This window comes from Erpetoichthys calabaricus, chromosome 3, assembly GCF_900747795.2.
Source record: "Erpetoichthys calabaricus chromosome 3, fErpCal1.3, whole genome shotgun sequence".
Taxonomy (NCBI): domain Eukaryota; kingdom Metazoa; phylum Chordata; class Cladistia; order Polypteriformes; family Polypteridae; genus Erpetoichthys; species Erpetoichthys calabaricus.
In genome coordinates, this window is record NC_041396.2 from 237,422,606 (window position 1) to 237,444,314 (window position 21,709).

The 21,709-nt window shown below is 36.7% G+C and overlaps 1 protein-coding gene across 1 annotated transcript; it reads left to right on the forward strand.

The window, feature by feature from the left end:
- Positions 1-650: 650 nt before the first annotated feature.
- LOC127526941 (trace amine-associated receptor 13c-like) lies at positions 651-15,612 on the forward strand. Its single transcript, XM_051924182.1, has 2 exons — positions 651-1,452; positions 14,998-15,612. The coding sequence occupies exons 1-2, from the start codon at positions 690-692 to the stop codon at positions 15,249-15,251; spliced, it is 1,017 nt and encodes a 338-aa protein (XP_051780142.1). The 5' UTR covers positions 651-689; the 3' UTR covers positions 15,252-15,612.
- Positions 15,613-21,709: the final 6,097 nt, after the last annotated feature.

Sequence of the window (21,709 nt, forward strand, 5' to 3'; positions counted from 1 at the left end):
CAGTAATTTGCTTATATTTCTTTTAATTGTTACTTTTTTCATAGCTATAGTATTTCAATTTCAAACCAGGAACGTTTATTAATTAACTTTCCATGAGCTTCATATTCATAACTTTTGGCATTTTCTGGCAAAACAGTGGAAAGTCAGAAAGTATAATTTCTTCTGTGTAATAATTATCCAATTCTAATTTCTGAATATGTACCATCAAAAAAAAAAAACAATGTAATGGATGCTCCTGCGGTGGGTTGGCACCCTGCTCGGGATTGGTTCCTGCCTTGTGCCCTGTGTTGGCTGGGATTGGCTCCAGCAGACCCCCGTGACCCTGTGTTCGGATTCAGCGGGTTGGAAAATGGATGGATGGATGGATGTAATGGATGCCATATACTCACTTAAAACAAAATTTAAAAAAAAATCTTGACTATGAATTTCAAATCGGGTACGTTCATAAATTTGATTCAAATTTAATTGCCAGCACTGCCAGTCTAATGACAGTTTGCTTAATTAGAGACTCTCAAGTGAAGAACAGGAACCCATCCATCCCAACCGCTCCATCACCACCACCACAACAACAACATATATCGGATATAAAAGAACCTTCAGCGCAGTGTCTTCCACATTTTTTACAGCTTCCAACTCCAGTGTAATGTAAAACAACCAATTATCTGAGCGCCGACCTCTAACCAACTGCAATGCAAGACGAGCTAATCGATCACGTGGAGTATTTCTGTTACTATCCAGGCAATGTCTCCTGCACAAAAGCAGTTCGAACACCTTCAGTTTCTCTGCTACTTTACATTCTGGCGGGCGTTTTGGTAGTAGTAACATTTTGTGGAAATTTTGTGGTAATTATTTCTATATCTCATTTCAATCAACTTCATACACCAACAAATCTCCTAATTCTGTCTTTGGCCGTAGCAGATTTTTTTGTTGGTGTTTTTATTATGCCCATCATCATCATTCAGTCCATAGAAACATGCTGGTACTTTGGTAAGCTATTTTGCTATATATACACATTCTTCATTGTTCTTTTAACTACAGTTTCAATGATTAATTTGGCTATGATTGCTATTGACCGATACATCGCTATTTGCCATCCATTAACATATTCAAATAAAATAACGGTTCAGATCGGCGCTACTGCTGTTGCAGCAATCTGGATTTCAAGCGCCACATATAGTGGTACAATGATGCTTTCTGGTGGAAATACTGAAGGAGTTATTGGAGTAGATCCTTGTCCAGGTGACTGTGCTCTTGTGTTCAATTCTACATGGGCTACGATAGATCTTATATTTTCGTTTCTTCTACCAGTTTTTATAATGGTAACTCTTTATTCGAAGATTTTTCTAATTGCAAAACGGCATGCGAAAACAATTTCTACTCAGCAAAGGAGCTCTTTAGGAAAGAATAAGAATATTTCTAAAAAATCGGAAAGAAAGGCAGCAAAAACGTTAGGTATAGTGGTCACTGTTTTTATTCTGTGTTGGCTACCGTTCTACATATGTTGTCTCCTTAACCAGTTCATGAATTTTGCTGTGTCTTCTGTAGTATCCTGGGCGTGCTTATGGATAGCATATGTTAACTCTGGTCTTAATTCAATCATATATGCTCTGTTTTACCCCTGGTTTAGAAAATCATTTAAACTTTTCATAACGTGCAAAATATGCAGTCCGGAATCATCACTGATCAGTTTAATGAGTGTGCATTAAGTGTCGATTCCCTTAGTGTTCTGCATTGAAATAATTTTGTAAGTTTCTAATTTATATTGTCATTAATTGTTTTCGTTGACTGTTATCACGTTAACGCTTCTTTGTAGTTGCCTGTTTTTAAGGACTTCAGTTAAATAATGTGTAATATGTACATATCACATAATGTTTAGTAAACGTATACGATTTACGCAGTACAAGAGTTTGCTTACCTAAGTACAACCTCAACTTATTTTAAATAAGTTTATGTTGTCTTTTGTGGTGAGAATCGACATTGTTCTTATATTCAGTTTCTTTGTATAAATGTTTACTGAGTATTTAAACAGCATGTACACCTACCTTTGAATTTTAATGTGCGCATCGTATTTAAAAACTAAAAAATAGATTTATTAGTTTAAGCAGTAATATTATTTCTAAATTTTGTTTACTTTTACGTTTATATCTTTTTTATATTTTTTAATAGTTATTTTCCTTATTGTAACTTTGCATGAAACTAAATTTTAGGTTGTACTCGAAAACAGATTATTTTTGTATTATTTATTTATTTATTTATTTTTAATTTGAGGATGTTCTTGTTGCAAGTTTGTCGTTTGCTCTTTTTTGAAACCTTGTAATTTAGTTACATTTCCTTAAACTAGTCTGCCGGAAATAAACAAAAGAATAAATTAATTCCGTTTGACAGTATTTGACTTGTGCCACATGTTCTCTTTGTAACGTACTTTTCAGTAGCAATTTTACCATAACTTCTTAAATTTAAAAATTAACAATAACTTGTATTAGAATTTTCCATTAAATAGGAAGAGAATTTTTCAAAATCTTGGAAGGTTGCAAACCAACGGCAGAACTTCTCTTACTGTAAATTATAGGGTTTTTTTGTGGATTGAATTCCCACACACTGATATTTATTTATTTATGTATTCATGCATTCAATAAGCGGTGTTTTACCTTTTTTATTAGCGCCGTGACTGTTTCTTCTAATATACAGTATATTCCATTCCTTTCCATTCCATTCCAGATTTACTGAGTATTAGAGACTTATGACATATTTTTTGTTTTTCTCCTTTTATACTTTGGTGTGACGAGTCGAGTTTAAGTAAACGTCATGTTTGTAAGGACTGCCAGTTATACGATTGTGCATGAATGTTTTCCACAGGTGCTTGGAAGAAAATTAAAACCATGTAATGTTCATTCTTTCTGGTGAAGAGATCCGTCTTTTGTCTGACACATGTTTTAAAAATGTTACCACAGAATTGTTATTTTAAAACATTTTTATTAGTAATGCTTTTTCTAAGTTCAAATACACTTCCTCTTTGTGCTTATGTAATTTTTACTAGTCTTTCCTAATTAAATTGTTATGTTCTGTGGTGTATGTGAGGCCTCAAATATTTAATTAATTTTAATCTAGTACGTTCAGTACGTTGCTGATGCATATTTACATTTATTGAACTTGACACTGTAATTATGTTATAGTAATTTCACGAGCAAGCAAGCAGACTATTATTCTTAAACAAACTATTTATGTTACAGTAACAATAAAAACGAAATGATCAGAAAGTAATAGTTTGCATTTCCTTTTTGTCAAAGCTGTTCAGTTTCTTATAAAAAATAAAACAGAACATTCATCACTGTTAAAAATGGTATAGAATTTACAGTCAATTAACTAACATACAAGTTTCAAATTATATACTCTGAAACTGTTAATTACTGTAAAAAGATGTACATTATTTTACTGGATTTATATGTACAGTTTCTTCTTGTAAGTAAAATAAAGCTCTTTGCTGTTGTTGTTTTTTCATAGTAACATTGTATTGTACTTGAAGTCCTATTCTCACCAGTATTTTTGTAATCTCACTTTAAGGTAGTTACGGGGCAAATTGAGTTGCAAATGAAATGCTGTAAACGCCCTAAATTGATAACATTTTGTTGTGAAATATTTGAAACAATTGGGTATGTATCAATTGCAGCAGTGCAGTGTAAAAGTATATTATACAATTTACAGTAATTAACTGGAAAAAAATGTCACCAAGAATATACTGTTAAAATGTTGTGTTAAAACACTTACAGTTTATTACTGAAATCCAATTTTGTAATTAAAATACAGCCTTTTTTGTATTTATTTATTTATTTATTTGGGTGGTGCAGTGGGTAGCGCTGCTGCCTCGCAGTTGGAAGACCTGGGGACCTGGGTTCACTTCCCGGGTCCTCCCTGCATGGAGTTTGCATGTTCTCCCCGTGTCTGCGTGGGTTTCCTCCCACAGTCCAAAGACATGCAGGTTAGGTGGATTGGCAATTCTAAATTGGCCCTAGTGTGTGCTTGGTGTGTTTGTGTGTGTCCTGCGGTCAGTTGGCACCCTGCCCGGGATTGGTTCCTGTGTTGGCTGGGATTGGCTCCAGCAGACCCCCGTGACCCTGTGTTCAGATTCAGCGGGTTGGAAAATGGATGGATATTTATTTATTTATTGCCAAGAAAATTATATGAATATACCCTAAGATGAAATATTTTGCAAAATATTTTTAGAATGTAGGATTTTTAAACATTAATTGCAGTTATAACTTATGAAGTGATTTAACTGTGAACTTCTGTAAATCAAGAAAACATTAATGAAAATGTCTTCAAAATTAATAACACAAAAATTACAATTAATACAAAATAACATATTTCTTAATTCTCATAGTATAGAAGGCATTATTAAATCACAATATGAATTACAAATTAATTTCCACTTCCATCATTAAGGCACCAAGATGCCAAAAATATCATGACAGTAGATAGATAGATAGATAGATAGATAGATAGATAGATAGATAGATAGATAGATAGATAGATAGATAGATAGATAGATAGATAGATAGATAGATAGATAGATAGATAGATAGATAGATACTTTATTAATCCCAATGGGAAATTCACATTCTACAGCAGCAGCATACTGATACAATAAATAATATTAAATTAAAGAAAGATAATAATGCAGGTGAAAAACAGACAATAACTTTGTATAATGTTAAATGTTAACGTTTACCCCCCCGGGTGGAATTGAAGAGTCGCATAGTTTGGGGGAGGAACGATCTCCTCAATCTGTCTGTGGAGGAGGACATTGACAGCAGTCTGTCGCTGAAGCTGCTCTTCTGTCTGGAGATGATACTATTTAGTGGATGCAGTGGATTCTCCATAATTGATAGGAGCCTGCTGAGCGCCCTTCGCTCTGCCACAGATGTTAAACTGTCCAGCTCCATGCCAACAATAGAGCTTGCCTTCCTCACCAGTTTGTCCAGGCGTGAGGCGTCTTTCCTCTTAATGCTGCCTCCCCAGCACACCACCGCGTAGAAGAGGGCGCTCCCCACAACCGTCTGATAGAACATCTGCAGCATCTTATTGCAGATGTTGAAGGACGCCAGCCTTCTAAGGAAGTATAGTCGGCTCTGTCCTTTCTTGCACAGCGCATCAGTATTGGCAGTCCAGTCTAATTTATCGTCCAGCTGCACTCCCAGATATTTATAGGTCTGCACCATCTGCACACAGTCACCTTTGATGATCACGGGGTCTATGAGGGGTCTAGGCCTCCTAAAATCCACCACCAGCTCCTTGGTTTTGCTGGTGTTCAGTTGTAGGTGGTTTGAGTCGCACCATTTAACAAAGTCCAACATCCTCCAGCCAATTCCTGATGCAGTCCACGATAGCAGTGTCATCAGCGAACTTTTGCACATGGCAGGACTCCGAGTTATATTGGAAGTCCGATGTATATAGGCTGAACAGGACCGGAGAAAGTACAGTCCCTTGTGGCGCTCCTGTGTTGCTGACCACAATGTCAGACGTGCAGTTCCCAAGACGCACATACTGAGGTCTGTCTTTAAGATAGTCCACGAACCATGCCACTAGGTATGAATCTAATCCCATCTCTGTCAGCTTGTCCCTAAGGAGCAGAGGTTGGATTGTGTTGAAGGCGCTAGAGAAGTCTAGAAACATAATTCTTACAGCACCACTGCCTCTGTCCAAGTGAGAGAGGGATCGGTGTAGCATATAGATGATGGCATCCTCCGCTCCCACCTTCTCCTGATATTCACACTGCAGAGGGTCAAGGGCGTGTTGAACCTGTGGCCTAAAGTGGTGAAGCAGCAGCCTCTCCATGGTCTTCATCACATGTGATGTCAGAGCAACAGGCTGAAAGTCATTCAGCTCACTAGGACGTGATACCTTTGGCACTGGGGTGATACAAGATGTTTTCCAAAGCCTCGGGACTCTCCCCTGTTCTATAAGCAAAATGAGATTAAGAGGTGACATGATTGAAGTGTTTAAAATTATGAAGAGAATTTGTACAGTGGATTGAGACTGTTATTTAAAATAAGTTCAACAAGAACATGGACACACAGTTGGAAACTTGATAAGAGAACATTTTGCACAAACATTAGGATATTTTTCTTCACACAGAGAACCCAACACCTGGAATAAGTGCCCACAAAGTGTAATAGACAGTAGGACTTTAGATACCTTCAAAACTGAACTTTATGTTATTTTGGAGGAATTAAGTGGGTAGGACTGGCAAGTTCTTTACATTTTCTAATGTTCTAATATTCTAAAACTGAACTATTTATTTAGATTCATAACAATTTCCATAACTATCCATGAATAGATGATTTTTTGAAATATGAATGGGTTCCTCTTGCTACATAGAGTAGCACAGCTAGCTAGAATATATTACAGATTTTTGTTTTGCTTACATATTAGGAACATTTTCAAAGCCCAAAGAACCAAAAACATATGCAAAGGGCCTTTCCTCGAATGAAAAGGTCATTTGTCTAACAATGGTTCTAAGAAGACCATATAATCCAGTAAAATGCCATTGCAGAACTATTATTTTTAAAGTGCAGTTTTGACAGTTTTTCCTATAATTTAACATTTAACCTTTTTGCTTTACATTGTATGATTTTAATATATCCCAGTCTTTAGTTGTATATTGTACCAGCTGGCATCTGACCCTACTGTAGTGTTTTTTCTTTGTTTTTTTTTACCATAACACACATTTACAATTTAATTGCAGTCCTGTTTTAAAGCATCTTCTCATTGTGCATTCTGTTAATTTGGCTATTTATGATAAAAATGGAATGAATCAACTCTTTTTTTCAATGATGAAGTCATTTTCTACTTGCTGATTATATGTTGGCCTTTTGGAATACTGTACAACAGATTTGTTAGCCTCAGTACAGTGTAGGTTGGACCCTTATAGTGCACTGTACTGTATTCATAAATATATATATATATATATATAGTAATTTATGTACATTGAGATTTTTTCTAAATGAGTATGTGGCATCCACATCCTACATAACAGTTTTTTCTTTTGTTTTTGATCATATATTTTCAGAAAATTAGATTTGGATATTACACTGAAGAAATCACGATTTCAAACTTTCCACTTTATTTTTGCCAGCAAATGCCAAAAGCTATGAATATGAAGCACATGGAAAGTTAAAGTCTAACTAGGCAGCATTGGTGCTGAGAAGGATATACTGTAATTATGAAGAGATTAAGAAAATCTACAGTTATTTCTGTAAAGATTTGATTGAATATATGTACAAATATATATATACAGTATATATATTGTATATATAGTGCCTTCCACTATTATTGGCATCCCTTGTAAACAGTCAAAACAAATTGAAACAAAATACTGCAGTCATTTCTGTCATATTTGATTCAATATATAGATATATATACAGTATATATATATAGTATATAGTACAGTGCCCTCCACCATTATTGGCAGCACTTGTAAAAATTAGTAAGAAGGGTTAGAAAAAAATCACTGTTTTCTGAAGAACCATCATCTTGCACTGAAAAAATGTGAAACATTACAACATTACAACAATCTACACAAGAACAGGCCATTCAGCCCAACAAAGCTCGCCAGTCCTATCCACTTATTTCTTCCAAAAAACATCGTCGAGTTTTGAAAGTCCCTAAAGTCTTACTGTCTACCACACTACTTGATAGCTTATTCCAAGTGTCTATCATTCTTTGTGTAAAGAAAAACTTCCTAATGTTTGTGCGAAATTTACCCTTAACAAGTTTCCAACTGTGTCCACGTTCTTGATGAACTCATTTTAAAATAACAGTCTTGATCCACTGTACTAATTCCCTTCATAATTTTAAACGCTTCAATCATGTCACCTCTTAATCTTCTTTTCCTTAAACTGTATAGGCTCAGCTCTTTTAACCTTTCCTCATAATTCAAGCCCTGTAGCCCTGGAATCAGCCTAGTCGCTCTTCTCTGGACCTTTTCTAGTGCTGCTCTGTCCTTTTTGTAGCCTTGAGACCAAAACTGCACACAGTACTCCAGATGATGCCTCACCAGTGCATTATAAAGGTTGAGCGTAACCTCCTTGGACTTGTACTCCACATATTGTGCTATATAACCTAACATTCTGTTAGCCTTCGTAATGGCTTCTGAACACTGTCTGGAAGTCGATAGCTTAAAGTCCACCATGACTCCTATATCCTTCTCATAAGGTGTATTCTCGATTTTCCGACCGCCCATTGTGTATTCAAACCTAACATTTTTACTTCCTATGTGTAATACTTTACATTTACTGACATTAAATTTCATCTGCCACAAATCTGCCCAACCCTGTATGCTATACAAGTCCTTCTGTAATGATATAACGGATTCCAAATTATCTGCTAATCCACCTAATATTGCTGAAATAAATGTACCACGCAATCTAGTCAGTTCTTCCTTAACGTTATCCACTCCTCTCCTTTCCTCTTTCTTTCCTCCTCCAACCCTTTCCTCACAGCGACCTCTACCTTCTGACTGATTACATCAATATCCCACATATACCCCCTTTTGAAGAAAAAAAAACAACAACAAAAGGGAACAATCATCAATAAAATTAAAACATTACAATAAAGAGAAAACTGCAATCTCTAATTTTCAACATTATAATAACCAACCAATTCAACTATCCCATTCCTTTATAACTGTTAAGGTAACATATGCAGCTTCCAAATGCTGTAAACCTTTATCTGACATAGTCCTTTGTCCACACCGGAGCCTACTTCTCTGTGTATTTGAAGAAAATTGACCAGGTATAGCAGTAGAAATAGCATTCGACTGAATTGGACGGGTTGGAACGTATGAATCCTCTGGCTGTGTGCCTGAAGTCAGACTGGACTGTGCTGCTGTAGCTGGGGCAAGGTGAACTACATTCCAGATCTTGCCATCTGACAAGAGGTATGTGGCAGTGCCTTTCTGAGCAATTACCTGGTAAGGTTGACTGAATTTGGAGTGATCCTTTTGGACTATGCCAGGCTTCCTAATACACACAAAACTCCCACAAGTGAAAGAAGGTGATTTTGCTCTGCAACGTATATCTGTATTTTTTCATTTGTTCTTGTTTCCGTTGTACATGCTGTGCCACACTAGTATGTTGCTTCAAAGGCAAAGTTGGAAGCAGGTCTCTAATGTTTCATTTATTTATCATTGGGCGACCATGTAACAGTTTAGCAGGTGACTTTCGTGTTACTGCATGTGCAGCAGCACGGTATGTCTGTAAAAAATCAGTCACAAATGACTTCCAAGGCTTTCCTTCAATATTTGCCATTTGCAAACAGCCCTTTAATACCCTGTTAAAATGCTCTATCTCACTATTTGCTTGTGGATAGTAAACAGAACTGCAAGCGTGTATGATGTCCCTATCACTAAGAAATGCTTCAAATTCAGAAGACGTAAACTGAGATCCATTCTCAGTAACAATTTCCAGTTGATTCCCTTCCCTACTGAAAACAGTGCACAAAAAATGTATAATGGTTTCTGAAGTCACAGCAGATGCAAAAGCAACCTCTGGCCACTTACTGAAGTAGTCAATAAGTGTAATTGCATAGCAATAGTCATATGGTGCATTTTGGGATGGCTCCACAATATCAATGGCAAGTTTGTTCCAAGCATTATTTGGGATAGGCACTGGTTGTAATGGAGCTGTCTTTGTGTTAGCAGTTTTATTGTGCTGTATGCAAGTTGTACATGATTTGATAGCATCTTCCACTTTGGTGTCCATGCCAGGCCACCAATTTAAATCCCTGAGTCTCTGTTTCATTCGTACATTCCCTTGATGGGTAGAATGTGCCAGCTGAATCATCTTAGACTGTAATTCTGATGGAACAATGACCTGATGAGTGCCATGAATAATAAGTTAATTTTGTACAGCCAACTCTGTCTGAATTCTAAAATATGGAATAACATTAAATTCAAGTCCTTTTGAAGTACAAGGCCAACCTTTAGTAATATAAGTCTTGACCTTTTGTAGAATAGGGCATGAGGCACAAGCACTTTGAAACTGCTCTGCAGTCACTGCAGCAAAGTCAACAGACACCATCGCAACAAATTCCACACCAGGGTCTTGTTCTGATATTGTCTCAGACAGTGGCAAGTGTGATAAGCAGTCATCAGTGATAGTTTCATGCCCAGGTTTATACTCAATACTGTAGTTGAATGACATAAGTCACACTGACCACATTGCTATTCTCATGCCCGCTCGTCCAAGCCCCTTGCTAGTAAGTAGTGCGGTTAATGGACAGTGGTCAGTGCGTAAGGTAAAATGACATCCCCACAAGTAGGTACGCCATTTCTCTGTGCCCCACACTGAAGCAAGAGCCTCTTTTTCAATAGTAGAATACTGTCTTTCACAGTCTGAAAATGTACGAGATGCAAAGGCAATAGTTTTCTCAAATCCACCATGATTCTGCGCAAGAACAGCACCAATACCATAATCTGAAGCATCTGTAGTTACAATTGCAGGCAATGAAGGGTCAAAAATTGCAAGCACTGGACTGGTAGCAATAAGTTTCTTAATACAATTATAGCTTTCTTGTGCCGCATTTGTCCAAGAAAATTCTCCAGAATTCCTAAGCAGTTCACGAAGGGGTTCTACCACAGTGGCATAATTTGGAATGATTTAACTGAAATGGTAACACTAAGAACTGTTACAGCTATTTTACTCCTTGTCCCAGCTCCTGTACTGTTCTCCCTCTCAGCTGCCTGCTGTTTGTCCTTCTATGAGGTTAACTTTACTTTTCTCTGAGTATTCTCCTAACTTTGTGCTCTTCTTATTCCTTACTTAAAAGCTTTCTACTCACACTGCTTGTATTATTATTATTATTACCCCGTATTAATGAACTCTTAGGCTGTCACCCGCTTAACTGTTCTACCTCTGGACTGCTAAGAACTGTTCAATCTAAAATAAAGAAATAAATAAAACTTTACTACCTTTTCTGCTCCTATAGCCCCTTGTGCCTGTTACCTGAGCACCTCTGAGCCTTCCCCCATACTGCTTTGAAGTCAGCCGCAGCCTTTTTTTCCTTTTCTTTTAAACTAAGGAATAGTTGTTATGATGGTTATTTGCTTACAAATGCCAATATCAGTTACTGCTGCTTTCTACCCTGCCTCCTCAATTCTAGTTCAAATACAGATAACAAAAACAAGTACACGTACAAGTACAAGTAACTTTTCCAAGCGCACCTCCAAACACCCAGCTACTTTTGCTCTTGTGTGGGCAAAAAAAAACCTTCTAAAGGGAAAAAAGCTTTAAAAATTCCCGCACGGTTCCTTAGTGGCAACCAAACCCGAAGTTTTAATGTATTTTTTTTAACTCTCACACCACAGAAAACACCAAAACCTCTCAACAGCCTCTAGCGTTTGCAAAGTACACATTAGCATGTCATGATAGATAGACAGATCTCATCTCAGAAACATCTTATTAAGAAAAAAATATTTCTAACAAAAACACGTGTCACAATTGTTGGCACCCCTGCATTAATACTTTGTACAACCTCCCTTTGCCAATATAACAGCACGGAGTCTTCTCTTGTTACCTTTTATAAGGTTGTAAAATAAAGAGCATGGCATCTGAGGCCATTCTTCTTCATATAATATCTCCAGATTATCCAGGGTTCTTGGCCCTCTCCTGTGTACTCTCCTCGTCAGCTCATTCCACAGATTACGGGACTGAGATGGCCAAGGCAGAACTTTGATTTTGTGGTCAGTTAACCTTTGCAGGATTGATTTGGACATATGTTTCAGATCATTATCCTTCTGGAAGATCCAATGATAACCCAGTTTTAGTTTACTGGCGGAGGTAGACATTTGATTTAAAATCTCCTGATACTTCATGGTATCCATGATGCCATGTATCCGAACAATGTTTCCAGGGCCTTAGGAGGAAAAACAGCCCCACAACATCATAGAACCTCCACCATGTTTCACAGCTGGGACAAGGTTCTTTTCATTATAGCCATCCTTCTTTTTACACCAAACCCACTTTGCATGTTTATTGGCAAAAAGTTCAATTATTGTTTCATCAGACAATAGAACATGGTTCCAGTCAAAGTTGTAGTAATGTTTTACAAACTCCAGGCACTTAGATTTGTGGATAACTGACAGAAAAGGCTTCTTTCTGGCATACCTTCAAATAATCTGTTGGCATGGAGATGCCATCTGATGGTGGTTATGGAGACTTGATAAACCCAGGATGTTACTTTTTCTTATAATTCCCCAAAAGTGATCCTTGGAGATATTACTGCCTCTTTTACCATACTTCTCACTGTATGTGGGGGTAAAATAAACTTGGGTCCTCTTTCAGGCAAGTTTATCACAGTTCCAGTTGATGAACACTTTTTTTTATTATTGCCCTAACTGTAAGAAATGGGCATTTTCAGGCAAGTACAGCTATTTTATTTTATTTTTATAACCATTCCCTGAGTTATGAAGGACAACACACTTCTCCTTCATTTGGATTGAGTGTTCTCTTTTGTTTGCCATGATGATGGTTGGCTAAGGAAATCTGGTTCTGTGTCTCCTAACATTTGTAACCCAGTTAATCAGGAAGTCATTGATTTGAGCTGGAAAGTTATACACTGCAATCATCTTAAAAATGTCCAATTTAAATGGGAAACATGCTTCAGTTATATTGCTTCACGTTAATTTCCAAAGGTGCCAACAATTGTGGCACATGTGTTTCTGTTAAAAATATGTATTTCTTGATGAGGGTTTTGTTTTTCTTTGAATGAACTTGTTTCAATTAAAAGTCAGATGTTTCTCATTTTTTCAGTGCAAGATGACGGTTCTTCAGCAAACTGATTTTTTTTGTAACCCTTCTTACTAATTTTTACAAGTCCTGCCAATAATAGTGGAGGGCACTATATATATATATATATATATATATATATATATATATATATATATATATATATATATATATATATATATATATATATATAGTATATATTGTCAGAAAGTCGCTATACTGCACCCAACCCGACAGACATCACACAGGAGGCACGTATAAAATACAAATATTTTATTAGTCTTCACTCATGGGCGCCAGTCCCACGCACTAATAACCACCAGTACAAGCACTTTTCTTCTCCTTGGCACCACCACTCCTCTCTAGCAACCTTGTCCTTCTCCACCCGACTCTGGCCCCTGAGTGGTGGTCGCTGGCTCCTTTTATAGGTCACCTGGAAGTGCTCCAGGTGTTTGATCACCGAGTTCCGGCTGCACTTCCAGGTGTGATGAATCTGTTGCCCACACGGTCCCAAACACAGCACTCCCTGGCGGTACCTGCAGGACCCAACAGGGCTGCCCCCAACTCCAATTTCCAGGGAGCCCTGTGGGAAACCGAGGCATTACTCCAGCCCAGGGGGGCGGCCATCTAGCGTCCAGGGGGAGGTATTGCACTGTCCAGGGCTGCTCCCTCTGAATATAGTGTGCAGGGGCATCCCAGCTGGGCATGGACGCCAGCCGACTGCCACTATATATATATTTGTACATATATTGAATCAAATATTACAGAAATGACTGCAGTATTTTGCTTCTATTTGTTTTGCCTAGTTAGACTTTAACTTCCCATGAGCTCCATATTCATAGCTTTCGGCATTTGCTGGCAAAAATAAAGTGGAAAGTCTGAAAGCATAATTTCTCCTGTGTAATATCCCAATCTAATTTTCTGAAAATGTATGATCAAAAAGAAAAGATAAAACTGCTATGTAGGTTGTGGATGCCACATACTCACTTAAAAAAATCTCAATGTATGTAAATGACTGAATTTCAAATCAGATATGTTCATTAATTTGATTCAAATGGTGCAATTAAACAAACGGTGGAGATGGTAAACTGCCGACGTTTTAATAAAAATAGTTAAGCATTACCCCTGTAAAAATTAAACTATAACAAAGAAAATACTTTTCAGATTCTTAAAAAAATACATATTTTAAAACAGCAAGCACCTATTGCAGCACTGGCAGTCTCATGACAATTTACTTTGAGACTCTCAAGTGAGGAACAGATGTGCAACAAATAAACCAAGTCCTACCTGGTCACCACCATCAACAACAACAACAAAAAAGGAAGTGCTTGTTACGAATATAAAAGAACCTTCGGCGCATCGCTTTCAATGTTTATTAGAGTATCCAACTCCAGCATAATGTAACAACACAGCCTCTTCAGATATTTGAGCGCCGACCTCTAATCAACTGCAATGCAAGACGAGCTAATCGATCACGTGGAGTATTTCTGTTACTATCCAGGCAATGTCTCCTGCACAAAGGAAGTTCGAACGCCTTCTGTTTCAGTGCTGCTTTACATTCTAGCGGGCGTTTTGGTAGTGGTAACATTTTGTGGAAATTTAGTGGTAATTATTTCTATATCTCATTTCAGTCAACTTCATACACCAACCAATCTCCTAGTACTGTCTTTGGCAGCAGCAGATTTTTTAGTTGGTGTTTTAATTATGCCCATCATCATCATTCAGTCCATAGAAACATGCTGGTACTTTGGTGAAGTATTTTGCTTTATATATACATTCTTCCTTGCTCTTTTAACTACAGCTTCAATTATTAATTTGGCTGTGATTGCTATTGACCGATACATCGCTATTTGCCATCCATTAACTTATTCGAATAAAATAACGGTTCAGATCGGCGCTATGGCTGTTGCAGCAATCTGGATTTCAAGCGCCACATACAGTGGTACAATGATGCTTTCTGGTGGAAATACTGAAGGAGTTATTGGAGTAGATCCTTGTCCAGGTGACTGTGCTCTTGTGTTCAATTCTACATGGGCTACTATAGATCTTATATATTCGTTTCTTTTACCTTTTTTTATAATGGCAACTCTTTATGCGAAGATTTTTCTAATTGCGAAAAGGCATGCGAAAACAATATCTACTCAGCAAAGGAACTCTGTAGAAAAGAATAAAAATATTTCCAAAAAATCGGAAAGAAAGGCTGCAAAAACTTTAGGTATAGTGGTCACTGTTTTTATTCTGTGTTGGCTACCATTCTACGTGTGTTCTCTCCTTAATCAGTTCATGAATTTTGCTGTGTCTTCTGTAGTAGCCTGGGCGTGCTTATGGATAGGATATATTAACTCTGGTCTTAATCCAATCATATATGCTCTGTTTTACCCCTGGTTTAGAAAATCATTTAAACTTTTAATAACGTGTAAAATATGCAATCCGGGATCATCTCTGATCAGTTTAATGAGTGAGCATTAAATGTTGATTCCCTTATTGTTCTGTATTGAAATTATTTTTAAAGTTTCTGATTGATATATTGATTTTTTTTCATTCAATATTGTTACCATAACGCTTCTTTGTATTTGCTTGTTTTGGAGGTCTTCAATTGAAACACCGAATACACGCATTTCATAATATTTTGTATATACAGTATATACGATTTACACAGAAGAGTTTCCTCACCTAAATAGAAACTCAAATCATTTTAAATGAAATGTGAAAATGAAAAATATTTTAAAAGTTCGTCTTGTCTTTCGTGGTGAGAATCGACATAAATTCAGTTTCTTTCAATAACTGTTTACTCGTAAATACTTGTAACTAGTATTTAAACGGAATGTAAACCTACCTTTGAATCTTAAATAAATAATAGATCTTTAATTTAGCAATTATTATTATTTCTATATTTTGCATGCTTTTATATTTATATGTTATTATCATACACTTTTAATAGCTATTTTTCTTATTGCAACTTTGCATAAAATTATATTTTAGTTTGTATTCGAAAACAGATTATTAGTTTTTAAATTATGTTTTTATTTATTTATTTTAATTTGAGGGTTTTCTTGTTGCAAGTGTGTCGTTCGCTTTTCTTAAAAAATGCCTTTCTTTAATCATATTAATTTAGTTAAATTTCCTTAAGCTACACAAAAGAATAAATTAATTGACAGTATTTGTCTTGTGCCACATATTCTCCTTGTAACGCACTTTTCAGTAATAATCTTCACCATAACTTTATTTATTTAAAAATTAACAATAACTTGTATGGTATTCGAATTTACAGTTTTATCAAACAGCGAAGAAGGGAAATTTTGGAAATCTTGGAATGTTGCAAACGAAGGGTAAAAATACTTCTCTTACTGTAAACTGCAGCTTTTTTTAACTTTTTATTTTGTTTTATTTATTTATTTTTTGGATGGAATTCGCAGACTCGGATAATTAATTATTTATTTATTTAATGAGCTGTTTTTTACCTTTCCTTTTTATTAGCATCTTGACTGTTTCTTCTAATCAATATTCCATTCAATTCTATTCCAGGTTTACTGCATGTTCAAGATTTATGACATATGTATTGTTTTTCTCATTTTATACTCGTACTGTGGTGTGACGAGTGAAGTTAAAGTAAATGTTATTTTTTTGAACACTGCCAGTCGTTGTTGATGAATATTTTCCACATGTGCTAGGAAGCAAGCTAAAACAATGTAATATTTAGTCTTTTTGGTGAAGTGATCCGTCTTTGTCTGACACGTGTTTTAAAACTGTTACGACAAAATTATGTTATTTAAAAATATACTTCGTCATGTTTTTTCTAAGTTCAAATACACTTCCTCTTTGTGCTTATGTAATTTTTTCTAGTCTTTCCTAATAAAATTATGTTCTGTAGTGTGTGTGATGCCTCAAATTTTTAATTAATTTTAATCCAGCACTTTGTAGCTGATTTGCATTTACTGAACTGATGCTGTAAATGGGCTTTTCTTATAGTTGTGTCATGAGCAAGTAAGCAAACTATTATTTTTAAACAAATTATTTATGTTACAGTAAAATAAAAAATGATCAGAAAGTAATAACTTTCCTTTTTGTCAAAGCTGTTCATTTTGTTATAAAGAAAATGAGAACATCTACACTGTTAAAGGATACTGTAGAATTTGCAGTCCAAACACGTTTGCCAATAATTAAAACTGCTAATTACTGCAAAAAAGAGATATAGATTATTTTACTGGATTCAAATTTACATCTTCTTATTGTAAGTAAAATAAAGCTCTTTGTTGTTGGGTTTTTTTTTTCATAGTAACATTCTCACCAGTATTTTTGTAATCTTACTTTAAGGTAGTAACCACGTAACTTGAATTTCCAATTAAATGCTGTAAATGCCCTACATTGATAACATTTTGTTATGAAATATTTGAAGCAATTGGGTACGTATCAATTGCAGCAGTGCAGTGTAAAACTATACTGTAGAATTTACAGTACTTAACTGGAAAATACCACCAAGAATATACTGTTAAATTATTGTGTGAAAAGAATTACACTGCATTACTGAAATCCATTTTAAAATTTATTTAAAATCTATTTTAAAATAATCCATTTTAAATTACAGTTTAATTTTAAATTACAGCCTTCTGTTGTCTTTTATTTAGTTATTTGTTTATTAATTTATTGCAAAGAAAATGCTGTAAAACCTAAGATGACATATTTTTCTAAAATCTTTTTACATTGTAAGATTTGGAAATGCATCAATTGCAGTTGTAACCTACTGTATCAAGACTATTTAACAATGCATTTCTGTAAATCCAGGAAACACAAGAGTACAAGAGTTCAAAATTAAGAACACAAAAATTAGAATTGATACAAAATAATTTTTTTATTAATTCTCATAGTGTAGAAGGTATTATTAAATCACACTGTGAAGCACAAATTAATTGCCACTTCAGGCATTAAGGCACCAAGGTACCAAAAATACCATGACAGCAAAGGCCAACTTTCTTATATCAAAATACCTTCACATAAGAACCCCAAATCTTTCTATTCATTAAAAATGACACAAATTGAAATATTGACATGAACTCAAAATCTTAAAGCATCAACATGAAAGTCTTTTTTGTAATTTCGGATCCAAATTTCTAAGAATTGCACAAGTCAAGTTTTTAAAGAACATTTTGGGCATGATGAGCAATGATAAGGATAAAGATGAAAAAGCACTGAAAAAGGAATGAGAGGAGCCTCAATGTTTACAAGGCAAAAATGTTTCAGATGAAAAATCCATTAGTGTTACATGTGCAATACTGTACTCATGTGTATAACTATTAACAGTCTAATAAGCATCTGAAGACACATGTGAGGGTTGCCATCTTAGTGCCAGTGGCTGGATTATTACCAATTAGACATCTGAAACCTTCTTCTTTCGGCTGCTCCCATTAGGGGTTCCCATGGCGGATCATCATTTTTATCTCTTCTTGCCCTCTGCATCTTGCTCTGTTGCACCCATCACCTGCATGTCCTTCTCTCACCAAATCCATAAACCTTCACTTAGGCCTTCCTCTGTTCCTCTTGCCTGGCAGCCCTATCTTTAACATCATTTTCTCAATATACCCTGCATCTCTCCTTTGCACATGTCCAAACCAACACAATCTCGCCTCTCTGACTTTGTCTCCCCATCTACCAACTTGAACTGACCCTCAGGCGGAGTGGTGGCTCTGAGGCTAAGGATCTATGCTGGTATCCAAAAGATTGCCAGTTCGAATCCCTGTCACTGCCAAAAAAAGAGATCCTACTCTTGAGCAAGGCCCTTAACCTGTAATTACTCCAGGGGTGCTGTACAATGGCTAACCCTGCACTCTAACCCCAAGTGGTATGCGAAAATGAAAAAATTCCTAATACAAGAGGTACCTCCCTGCATGGAGTTTGCATGTTTTCCCCGTGTCTGCATGGGTTTCCTCCCAAAGACATGCAGGTTAGGTGCACTGGTGATTCTAAATTGTCCCTAGTGTGTGCTTGTGTGTTGTGCTTGTTTGATTTGTTTCCTGGCTGGGATTGGCTCCAGCAGACCCCCGTGACCTTGTAGTTAGGATATATGCCCTAATGATGTTGTAGCCTCTGAGAGTGTAATGAAAGATTATCACTGATGTGCCATTCATCTTGTCTTCATCATAATGGATAGTCATCAAGGATGACCTCTTGCTTAACACACATACAGTGGTGTGAAAAACTATTTGCCCCCTTCCTGATTTCTTATTCTTTTGCATGTTTGTCACACAAAATGTTTCTGATCATCAAACACATTTAACCATTAGTCAAATATAACACAAGTAAACACAAAATGCAGTTTGTAAATGGTGGTTTTTATTATTTAGGGAGAAAAAAAAATCCAAACCTACATGGCCCTGTGTGAAAAAGTAATTGCCCCCTGAACCTAATAACTGGTTTGGCCACCCTTAGCAGCAATAACTGCAATCAAGCATTTGCGATAACTTGCAATGAGTCTATTACAGCGCTCTGGAGGAATTTTGGCCCACTCATCTTTGCAAAATTGTTGTAATTCAGCTTTATTTGAGGGTTTTCTAGCATGAACCGCCTTTTTAAGGTCATGCCATAGCATCTCAATTGGATTCAGGTCAGGACTTTGACTAGGCCACTCCAAAGTCTTCATTTTGTTTTTCTTCAGCCATTCAGAGGTGGATTTGCTGGTGTGTTTTGGGTCATTGTCCTGTTGCAGCACCCAAGATCGCTTCAGCTTGAGTTGATGAACAGATGGCCGGACATTCTCCTTCAGGATTTTTTGGTAGACAGTAGAATTCATGGTTCCATCTATCACAGCAAGCCTTCCAGGTCCTGAAGCAGCAAAACAACCCCAGACCATCACACTACCACCACCATATTTTACTGTTGGTATGATGTTCTTTTTCTGAAATGCTGTGTTCCTTTTACGCCAGATGTAACGGGACATTTGCCTTCCAAAAAGTTCAACTTTTGTCTCATCAGTCCACAAGGTATTTTCCCAAAAGTCTTGGCAATCATTGAGATGTTTCTTAGCAAAATTGAGACGAGCCCTAATGTTCTTTTGCTTAACAGTGGTTTTGCGTCTTGGAAATCTGCCATGCAGGCCGTTTTTGCCCAGTCTCTTTCTTATGGTGGAGTCGTGAACACTGACCTTAATTGAGGCAAGTGAGGCCTGCAGTTCTTTAGACGTTGTCCTGGGGTCTTTTGTGACCTCTCGGATGAGTCGTCTCTGCGCTCTTGGGGTAATTTTGGTCGGCCGGCCACTCCTGGGAAGGTTCACCACTGTTCCATGTTTTTGCCATTTGTGGATAATGGCTCTCACTGTGGTTCGCTGGAGTCCCCAAAGCTTTAGAAATGGCTTTATAACCTTTACCAGACTGATAGATCTCAATTACTTCTGTTCTCATTTGTTCCTGAATTTCTTTGGATCTTGGCATGATGTCTAGCTTTTGAGGTGCTTTTGGTCTACTTCTCTGTGTCAGGCAGCTCCTATTTAAGTGATTTCTTGATTGAAACAGGTGTGGCAGTAATCAGGCCTGGGGGTGGCTACGGAAATTGAACTCAGGTGTGATACACCACAGTTAGGTTATTTTTTAACAAGGGGGCAATTACTTTTTCACACAGGGCCATGTAGGTTTGGATTTTTTTTCTCCCTAAATAATAAAAACCATCATTTAAAAACTGCATTTTGTGTTTACTTGTGTTATATTTGACTAATGGTTAAATGTGTTTGATGATCAGAAACATTTTGTGTGACAAACATGCAAAAGAATGAGAAATCAGGAAGGGGGCAAATAGTTTTTCACACCACTGTATGTTTTGATTCTTGAACTACTTCTGTTAAACAGTGAATGCCCAAATCAGTAAATTCTACAGCCTGCTGTTTCCCCAACAACAAAGTACACAATTCATCTCTTCAGAGAAAAACTAACCCTGTTTGTACTTTGTACCTCTGGCTATGACATCATTCTTAGCTAATCGAAGAGTCCCAATCTTTGGTGCCAGTTCATTCTAATTTAGTCCCATTTTCTCTGGAGACTGACAGACAGTGATGGGCTGTGATTGGCTTGCTGTGGAAATGCGCTCCTTGTGATTGGCCAAGGTTCAATTTTTGCTCAATTCCTGTAATGTTTGATTGGACAAAGTTCCATTTTCAGCTCCAAAGACCCTCCTCCCTGTCTAAAAGAGGCGATGTCAATCTCCAATATCTCTTAAAGTGGGCAATACTAAAATGTAAAACATGTGCTTTGCAATTGCCCGAGGTTCCATTTTTGCAAGACTCTTGCAAGGTTGGATTGGCCAAAGTTCCATTTTCTGTTCCAATGACCCAGCTCTCCACTTAAAGCTGGAAGGCAGTGTGGTGTAGTGGTTAACGCTTTGGACTTCAAACCCTGAAGTTGTGGGTTCCAATCTTGCTACCACACTGTGTGATCATGAGCTGGTCACTTGACCTGCCTGTACTACAATTGGATAGTCTAAAGCAGGGGTAGGCAACGTCGGTCCTGGAGTGCCACAGTATGTGCAGGTTTTTGTTCCAACCCAGTTCCTTAACGAGAACTCAATTATTGCTGATGAAGCACATATTGTTTAAGTGACATTTTAATGCTTCATTTTAGTGGTCTCGCTTGTTAAGGTTCTCCAACCTTAATTGCTTATTTCAATCTTAAACTGCTGCATTCAGTGTTTTAATTGCTCCTTATTAGCAATAAGATGTAAAAGACAAAGCAGCCAGCAGTTCTCCAGCTAGCTTTTTTCCAATTACATATGTGTGTGTTCATCAGGCACGGTTTGATTTAATAAAACACTTAACAGAAAAATGTGACAGACTGAAAATGATCTGTTTTAGGCTTCAAATCATTTGGATGATATCCTTGGAAAGGAAAAAAATCTACGATATAAAAGCCTTACATTGCACAGACTAACAAGCCATAAAATTAAATAAG